The sequence below is a fragment of the Schistocerca piceifrons genome, chromosome 6 (assembly GCF_021461385.2).
Source record: "Schistocerca piceifrons isolate TAMUIC-IGC-003096 chromosome 6, iqSchPice1.1, whole genome shotgun sequence".
NCBI lineage: Eukaryota > Metazoa > Arthropoda > Insecta > Orthoptera > Acrididae > Schistocerca > Schistocerca piceifrons.
In genome coordinates, this window is record NC_060143.1 from 129,150,541 (window position 1) to 129,160,782 (window position 10,242).

Genomic DNA, 10,242 nt, shown 5'->3' on the forward strand with positions numbered 1-10,242 from the left:
GGAAGCCCAGAACATGAACTCTTTTCTGACTGTGTGCCTCTCTTGTTGGATGGAGTCTTAGCATGAGACGACATAGGTAACTTACTTCCTGAAGACCCAATGAATCTTGTTTGGGGAGTCGTCAACTAATGTAGAAGTAACTTCAGCTGTGCCCCCAGGAAGTGCATTGGGATCCTTGCAGTTTAGTTGTATATTAATAATCTTATGGACAATATTAAATGTAAACTGAGAGTATTTGCAGTTACATAATAAAGTTAATCCTTTTAATCAGCTGTACAAATATTCAGTCAGGTATTGGTAAGATTTCAAATAGTGCAAACATTGTCAAGTTGTTTTAAATATTCATAAATATAAAATTTTGCAATTTAGCTGTCCTGTAAGAGCCTAATTAGGAAGTTTTCAAGAACTGACTTTAAGTCATGAATCTAAAAATAAACAATCACCTCTTATATTTCGCTCATGTAGGGATTGCGAAGACAAACTAGGTGAATTACAATATGCACATAGCTGTTTAAGCAATCGTCCTTTTTGCGCTTCGTGCGCGAATAGAATGGAAAGAAGACTTAATAACTGCCACAAGGGGGGGGGGGGGGCCCTCTACCGTGCATTCACACTGATTTGCAGAGTATATATGCCTTGGGGAACCAGCCCAAAGCAGTATTCCATACTGCAGATGGGAATCAAAGAAAGTGAAGTACGAGAGGAGTAATAACTGTTTTCTCATAATGTTTCTCAATTTATAGAATTAAAAAGGTACATGGCTAGCTCGTTCCACAGATAATTGACGAGTCCTTCCCAAGAGAGTTTTTGGTCTGTAATGAATCCAAATAATTATACTATTTTCGTCTTTGGTTACCCTAAGATTAAAAATTATTACTCTTTTTTTTGTCTGGTTTATGCAAAGGTGATTGGCCTGAGACCCGTGGCTGGTCGTTTGCCTCATTGTCCATTTTTATAGAGTACATTGTAAATTCTCCCCTGAAGTTATAGTTGTTTTTATTGTCAGCATATAGTACATTCTTACATAGCATTCTTACATCGTATATAATTCCAAAAGTTATTACTGTAGAAAGAACAGGAAGGTTCCAAGAACAGAGCCTTAGGGTATTTCTCTTTTTTATTGGGGGTATTGCAGATCTCTGCTTATTTGGATAACCTATTGCTTAAAGGGAGTGACCAGTCTTCAGTACCACAGTATTCTTTTTGATCATCATGTCATGTGACACTCAGTCAGATACTTTGATTGAATCGATGATTGTTTTAGGCATAGATAGCCTTGAAGTTAAAATTTTCTGTGTTGTTAGGCCACATCATATTCCTTCAATTGACATTTCGACTCATCTACTAGGATCTTCTTCAGGATCTTGTGGGTCCACAGTAGATTGCACTGTCAGGGGCCATTGTTGCCTTTTCTTGTAAAGGGGTGTTTTCCTATGCTTGTTCTGGAGAAGGGGGATTATCAGGTAAAAAGACCTTGGGCTACTATTGGTGGGCCATCATCATTAGATAATAAGAGTTGTTTTCCTGTGCTAATGCTGAAGAAGGTGTTTATTGGCTAAAACTCCTGTGGCTACCATTGGTGGGCCAATGTCATCAGTTAGAAAAGGATTTTTCCCACACTTGTACTGGGGAAAAGTTATTGGTTAAAATTCCTCTTGCTGCTATTGGTGGGCCCACATCATTGACTAGAAACAAAACTGGTAGAACATGAGAGGAGGAATGTTTATTCAAGATATTATGGTCCACAGAGTTGGCTACCACAGCGTAGTTTTGTGTTGCTCACACGCCATGGCCACATATTCACTTCCTTGATGGCAGGGAGCCACGATGCCGGAACCCTGTAGCCAGTGTTGAAGTGTTCTTCGAAATGTCAATCATTTCTCAGACTTTTCTTCTATAAATGTTGGTTTCCTTAGCCAGCACATGTACATTATTGAAATCAACATCAAGGCATAGTTCTTGTGATGTTCCACTACTGGTGATTTCATACTTAGTGTCAGCTCTGTATGGCGTTTGTGTTCCTTAATATGTTCTTTAACAGACCTTCCCATTTCGTCCTATATACACTTTGCCACAGGCACATGTCATTTCATAGTCACCACAGTGCGGAGGCAATCAGGTGCATCCATTTTCATAGAAAGAAGTCTTTTACTTTGTTTTGACTGAAGAAAGTGGTCTGAATACAATTTTTCCTTAGAATTCTACGTATGTGGTCAGTGCACCAGAAACATACAGCAACTTAACAGAGCGAGAAGGCACTTCCTTGTCCTTCCTATGAGCATAATTAATATTTTGCTTGAAAGCCCTTTCTATGGACAAACTGTCATAGCCATTAGCCTTCGTTGTCTTCTTTTAAAAACCCAACTCCGATTCCAAGTTGTTGTCATCGCTGATTAGGGAAGGCATATGAATACAGAGTGTTGAGCACTGCATGCTTCTGGGCTGGGTGGTAGTGCGAAGTGGCATCTAAATACTTGTTTGTGTTAGTAAGCTTTCTGTACACTCTGTGTTGTAGAGTGTTGCCAGATCGTCTGTATACCAACACATCTAGAAATGAGAGACTGACCTCATTCCCAACCTCCAAGGTAAGGTTGATTTTGGGGTGAATACCATTTGAGAAACTGTGGAATCCATTAAACTCTTCTTCACTGTGTGGCCATGTAACAAGACTTTCTTTGATGGAAAAAGGATGCACCTGATTGCCTCCACACTTTCTTCAATGGAAAAAGGATGCATCCGATTGCCTCCTCACAGCAAGCGTGAATGGAATGACATTTGGCTCCGGCAAAGTGTATATAGGCAAAACTGGAAGGACTATTAAAGAACACATTGGGAAACACAAACACCACATGCAGCTGAAACAAAGTATAAATTAGTGGTAGCGGAACATCACGAGAACTGTGACCTAGACATTGATTTCAATAAAGTATGTGTGCTGGCTAAGGAAACCAACATTTATAGAATAAAAGTCCAAGAAGCAATTGAAATTTCTAAGAATGTGTATAACTTCAATACAGAGGATGCTTATAGCCTTCCAGCATTATGGCTCCGTGCCATCGAGGAAGTGAATACATGGCTGCGGTGTGTGAACAATACAAACAGTGCCATGGAAGCGCCCTCTGTGGACAATAATATTTTGGATAAACGACCTCTCCCCCTTTGTGATCTGGCCAGTTAGCTTCTAGCCTTTAATGTGACCCCACAAATAGCAGCAGTAGAAATTTGTAAAACCAATAACTCTTCTACTACTTAACAGTGGGAAAAATCCCTTTCTAATCAATGACGTTTGCCCACCAATGGTAGCCACAGGAGTTTTACCCAGTGACCAGCCCCCACCCCAGCCCCCTTTCTTCAGTATTAATGCGGGAAAACTTCTCTTACTATCCATTGATGAGGGCAGACTTAAATAAATAGCTTTGTTTCATACCCTTCATAAACATTATTCACCAGAGCTTCTGTTGCGTTTACAGTAGGTAGGTGAGATCTGAATCAAAGATGTTGTTCATTTAAAATTTTGTTACTTTCAGACGAGCTACATCTTTGTTTATTTGTGTAATTTTCTTTTATCTTGGTTGTGATTGGTATTATTGAATTGGGTCTTTAATTATTTGGGAGCTTATCACCTTTTTTATTCATAGGTAATGTAACTTCGAGGTTAAGACATTTTGAGAAGATTCCTTTATCTAGTCCTCTGTTTGAGAGTGAGTGAGTGTTTGCTATACACTATGATGAAATTGCTGAGTCCATAATATTCTCCATTTCTGAATTGTGTAATTTATCAGTTTGTAAATGCCACGTAAAGTAAAGGGAGTCCAAATTAATTTCTCACTAGTCAATTTTGCATGAGGAGCAAGGCTTCTGTATCTAAGGTAGAATTATTGAATGGAGTGGTGGTGCTGACACTACTTCCAAAATGTTCATTGAGATTATCAGTCAATAGGGATACTGTTTCCTTTATTGAAATTATTAATTTCCTTTTTAATACCAGTCCAGGCTGCTTTACATTTATTTTTAGAATTTAAAATGTACTCAATTTGCATTGCTTTTCAGTTGCCTCAGGCATATGAGTATATAATTTAAATATTGTCTCCTTTATTACAAACACTACCCATATTTATATTTGTTACATTGCAGTGTGTAGAGAAATAAACTTGGTTCAAACATTTTGCAGGCAAGCACAATGATTTTTCATCTGGATCATTTGGTGTTACCATTACTGCTGATGACCCGATGCATCCTGCACCGGTGACCTCAGAAAAAGACTCTGGAATAATCCTTGGTAAGGAACTAGGAGCCAGCGACACATTGTATTCCCCAGTCACTGAAACTATTGTGCAGAACACTTGAAAAGAATTGTAACTTGTATGCGCTTTCAGTTCACTAGTCATGTTGTACATTGTAGTTCTGTGAAGTATGTATAAATAGGGCTTACTTATGTTACATTTAAAATATGACATACCGACAAAGACTTTTTCACCAATTCATTAGATGTAATTATAGTCTTTTGTTGATAAATGCCATTGCAAATAAATATATGCATTTATGATATGTCTTGTTCCTCATATATATATATCTGGCAAAATTTTCACTTTCCTGTGCAAAATTACTCAATATTTTGCTCCATTGGAAAGGAAGAACTGCAGATGGGAATGTAGCAATGAGGGTAATGAATTTGTACAAGTATTGTGAAGGAAATGTGTTCATTTCTCAGTTTATGTAAAATGCTTACTGCTCTATTGTTCGGGCTAAATTATATGCTATGTGTAGATTTATTTTCTCTTTTCTTCCTGTGCTCGTAAATTGTTTATGAAAATTTTGACTGTTTTAGTCTCAGTGGAAACATTCATTATTGCTCATATTTGCTTCATTTGCCATGGATGTAGCACTTTCTCATGTGGTTTAAATGATTTCAGTATGTATGTCTTTCACTCAGAGCTGAGAGAAAAGTACAGGTGTAAAATCAATCTTTTTCTATTGGTGCAATTATCAGCTTTTCCTATGTTATCTGGAACATTGTTAGTAGCAATAATGGTAGTTTGATGACTGTTTATTGAATGAAAAGAAATGGCAAACTTTTTCATAATGTAGGACAAGTATTTTATGAGAAATAGACAATGTCTGTACATGCAGAAGCTAATGGAAAATGTGTAGTATTCCACAAAAATTAGAAATAACAATTAGTTATATCTTTTATATGATGGTGTGTGTGTGTGTGTGTGTGTGTGTGTGTGTGTGTGTGTGTGTGTGTGTGTGTGTGTTATATATTGAATTTATCTACCAAAGACCTAATGTATTTTACCACACACAAATATCAGTTTCTGAAGATTATAGTGCATCTGTGTTTGTAATTATTCATAATATTATTATTTATAGTATAAAGCATTCTATGGTTGGTATGAAAAGTGCTTATTAGGTCATATGTATGTGTGCTGTATATTTGTTTTCAGTATTACAGACTGTTAGGTCTTTCAAGCTGTATTTAAGCGTAGCAAGGATCACTCACAGCCCCAGTGTATAAACTCAATATTATTTATGCCTGAGAGCAACTGTATTTCATGTTGTGTAAATGTTGGTCTTTCTCATTTAGTTGTTATACTGTTTCATTCCTTTAATACAACTTGTGTCTTTTGTTAATGTTGACTTTGTGGTTGTAAATTTACCTGTGAATGGGAATTGTTAAACATTTTTTGTAGAGATCAAGTATTTCGTAAGTACACCATGTCATTATTGAGCGTTAGCACATTGTTACAAAGGGGGTTGGGGTGCCCTCCACCCCCACTTTCTTCATATGCTCCACCAGTGTTACAGTTTTCACTGTTGCTATTGTCTGGCTGATAATACTATTACTATTATTATTTTTTATAGCAGATCGCATTTACTCCCCATCATGTTATTGCAACTGCTAAACATTTGTATTTGACTGTTTTAATGTATCAGTCATATTTTATTCCTCTGGTTAAAAAGAAAAATGAGGTTCTGTAAATGAACAAGAGAATTGATATCGTGGATGTACTATAACTAGCCTATAATCTTGAAGCTGTGAAGCTGTGGTAAAGAAATCATAGTTTAAACAACACTAATGGCGTGCAGACCACTTTTCGTCATTTATTGTGCTTGACAGTGATTATAACATTGTTTTTGCATTATAATTTATTTCAATTGGTTGTGTCAGTTTTTTGTCAATGATTAAAAAAACTTAACTAAAAATGTAGTCCACATGAGATTAACTGTACCTGCTTTCATTGAGTTAAATGCATACAAAAAATTGAAACTGTTTTTTAAAATTGATTTGTGTTAAAAATTATATTTCATACATTTATTCTGAAAATCTATATCATCAGCTATTTATTATGATGAAACGAAGTACCTTTAGTCACTATTCATCTTTTGACAACACAGGTGCTTGAAATGGGGAGGGTCTGGGGATTATGAAATGTGGCTACTGACTGTGCTTGGTTAACACAGTTACAAAAGTTGAACAAATGAATAATTGTAGTAAGGGGCAAGCAGAAGACAAAAAAGTTGACTATACCTGTTTCCAGAATTTGTTTAAAATATTGGTATATGTGGCCTTTGCAGAAGACTGTTATCACCAATGCATCTTTCAGCTATTTTTGTAGTTACATTTCAAACAGTCTGTTTATGTAATGTGTAGAAATTTTGCTGCATTAAGACATTTTTTTTTATAAAATCAATTACTCCTTTTGTTGCATCAAAAATGGAAAAATGGAATATTTGTAATAGTTAAAAAATTAATAAACGGCAAAGTAAATAATTCTGAAAACAAATCTGCTGGTTAAAGGCCGATTTGTACTGATGTGATGTTTCTCAGTGAATCACACTGATTTGTAAATCGGATGGTATGAAGGAACAGCATTGTTTGTTGAGGATTTGCCTCACATTTCTCTTGTAACTGTTACATGCAAAGTGTTTGTTTCTGAATGTTCTGTATTAATATTTCTACTATCTGGTGGCAGGAAGGAAAAAAATTGAAGATTTCATCTACTCTCCATGTGCTTTGGACAAAGGAATAGAGCTCAGCATAAATAAAATATCTAGTAAAATTCAATTCCAGTTTTATTTGTTGGGATCAGCTTTATAAATCAAAAGAAAAAATTGTCTGGGTTGCAATTTTACAATAAGGCTGATATTTTATGCACGTTTTGTACTAGAGACTCGTGGCTTGATAAATGTTTTCTTTCCCCATCCATGTTTATAATTCAGTCATGTGAGTTGTAATTGATTCGCTGCAGGTACCAACATATGAAGGATGTGGATGACATCCTGAAAGTATACCAACTGCCATTTTTATTTTTATTTTGTGATTTACAACCTGCAGTGTATTGTTTTCTCTTAAGATAGAAGTTTCTGTAGATCTTTGTCATCAATTTAAATTAAGTGTTTGATCCAAGTATTAAAGCTTTTCCCCCCATCTAATTAAGACTGTTATTCAAAATTCTCAGTGCGGTGTTCTGTTTCTTATGATCCATTTACCAGCATCAAAAATTAAAAAACTGTTTAACTATTCCATATATTTGCATTATTCAGATCAGCTATCATTTCATCAACTGTAAAAGAAAAAGGTATTGTGTGTGGGGTGGGGGAAGGTTAAGAGTTGTGATAGTGTCACAAGCAAGCAGTGCACAATAAATTGTCATATCCAAATGCTCCTCACATGTTGAGTGAAAAGAGCCAGTTTGTCCTTGGGCCATCCCAAAATTAAGTTACATATTACAGTCAGAATTGGTTAGCAATTATCTCTTCAGTATATTTTTGTATTTCATGTGTTTGTGTGTGCACTTTTCTGTTGTTTAGGATAATCATGTTTTATATTCTCTGCCTCCCACCCCACCCCACACCCCTTTTTCACATTTTTCTTCTTGCCTGAGTTGACTTACAAATAAAATGCAGTTCACTCTTTTCGTTTCTCTCTCTTAAGCTGTGTATCAGCAATTTCCTTCATCCTTGTAGATTAACAAAAATGTATTTTTCTACGTATTTGATAAAAAAAATATTTCACTGATGAACAGAGAGAAATAGATGAATAATGATCCAAGTGTTAATTTTGTAGCGCTATCTGCAAGTATTGTAACAAATCCAATAAACACTTATCAGGCACGAAAATCATCAGTGAAAGAAATCTAACAGTGCATGTTAGAATGTTAAATATCATGCAACGCTACTGATTGTTTGTAGTCTGAGTATGGGTGACTATTATTATTATTATTATTATGTCACCACCACTGCCTTTACCACCATTGCAGTTTAATGTCCTGTTAAGAGTGAGGTCACTAGTTATGGAATAATTCTGTTAATGTCGGCATGTAAGTTGTAGATTGCTCCATGAAGTTGGAAAAATCTCATTTTATGAAGCACTTGAATTGTAACATTTTAAGGAACTCTGTATCACTACTAATATATTCCTTAAAACTAGAAAACAATTTTTATGTAACTTTTATGCACTATTGGTAAATGCTGATGTTTCTTATCATAATCAGTTGTTAATTTTTGTCTGTTATGTATTGGCCTCATCATACACTACCAGATTCACATTTTCTGTCAGTACATCATTTATAGTAATTCTACCAAAGTTGTTAATATTTCCATAATATGGTTATAATTCAGACAGTATTTAATTTATGTTATTATGTATAATGATTGTGGTGAAGTGGTTGCTATCCTGGATGTATGGGTAACAGGGCATTGATATTGTTCTTGTTTGAAGTATTTGTTCCATGTATGCTTTGTTGATTAAAATCAATATTTTAAATGTTGAGTATTTACAATCAACTCTCTCAAAACACTGTTACTGCCTCTCACTTTATAGTACACTTAGATTCCGCGCGCGCGCGCGCGCGTGTGTGTGTGTGTGTGTGTGTGTGTGTGTGTGTGTGTGTGTGTAACCCCCCCCCCCCACACACACACTTACACACCTATATCATCTGCTTACACATTACAGATTAACCTCTTAGCTTAAAACACCAAGTTATGTCATTTTTATGATTTTGACAGAAACTTAAAATTGCAAGTATACTTGGTCAGCTTAAGAAAAGGCCTTCAAAAAAAAAAAAAAATAAAACCCCACTTATACATATTTCAGCACTGATAATTAAATGTCCAGCCACTAGAGAGCATCTGATACTATATTTGTAGCCTAGCTGTCTCATTTTGATTGAGATGGTTGCAACTAGATATCGTCTTAACTGTATGCATTGAACCATTTGGTCGGCAGGTGACAGTTGAAGTGATCATTGTAGCAAGAAGATATCTACTAATACCAGTATTGCTGGCCCCTGTTTTGAACACAACCAAGGTAGATCCCTGAAACTATCAATGAAACTTCTTAAGAGCGTCTGTTTTCAATCCACTGTGATAAATTATATTCTGGTAACTTCATATCTTTTTCATTAAGGTAATACATTCAGCCAGCTGATGTTGATTTAGGTACACTAACAGCATATAAAATGTATTCCAAAGACACAAAACAAGATTCTTCCATCTCGGGCCAAAAGAATGACACTGCTGGTCCAGGTGGGTGGAGAAAAATTAGATCAACATCTTATCCATCACAGACATTTCTGATGAAGGCAAATTACCACCTGCCATCATATTCAGCTGCTAAAAAAGAATTTTGTTGAGGATGAATGCATCTCCATTGTGGGGCATTTTCATTGAATGGAAAAATCAAGGATGGCTTTTCAGAAGAAGTTACTCTTCTAATCTGTAAAAAATCAGAACAAAGTGGTTTGTAATGGTGAAAATTCCTGGTACCGGGTGTCGTGTGGGTTGTCGAAAATCTCTTCGTGAGGTTCTTGTGTAGGAAATCAGGATTGACTTTCTCTAAAAAGTGAAGAAAAACAATTGTCAATATTAACTTTGCAGAAATTGTTAACACCAGGTGCAGTTATTATTTGTGTATCATTCACTAGATGAAGGATAGGTCTTCTCAATATACATTTTATAGTTCCTCCCATACCGTCGCACACAGATTTACTGTGGCTAGTAGCAAAACTGAATGCTCAGCATCAATACAAAAATCGTTTTTACACTAACACAAATTTTTAAAGCTGTTTCTATTCTTATATTGAGCAGCACATCCATCAGTGAAATAATGCACTTTCTTCACTTGTGGGTAATGCTCTGTCAGCCACTTAACCATTTCTTCCTGGACAGCATTTACTAATCCTACATCATGTTCCATATTATCACTTATAAAGCAGTGGTTCACTATTACTGATTTGC

The 10,242-nt window shown here is 35.7% G+C and overlaps 1 protein-coding gene across 1 annotated transcript in view; it reads left to right on the top strand.

The window, feature by feature from the left end:
* Positions 1-8,772, top strand: part of LOC124802705 (ubiquitin carboxyl-terminal hydrolase 20) — a 185,593-nt gene extending 176,821 nt beyond the window's left edge. The window contains exon 18 of the mRNA XM_047263658.1: positions 4,172-8,772. Coding sequence (XP_047119614.1) covers positions 4,172-4,347 — 176 coding nt within the window. The 3' untranslated portion in view covers positions 4,348-8,772. The remainder of the gene's footprint in view (positions 1-4,171) is intronic.
* Positions 8,773-10,242: the final 1,470 nt, after the last annotated feature.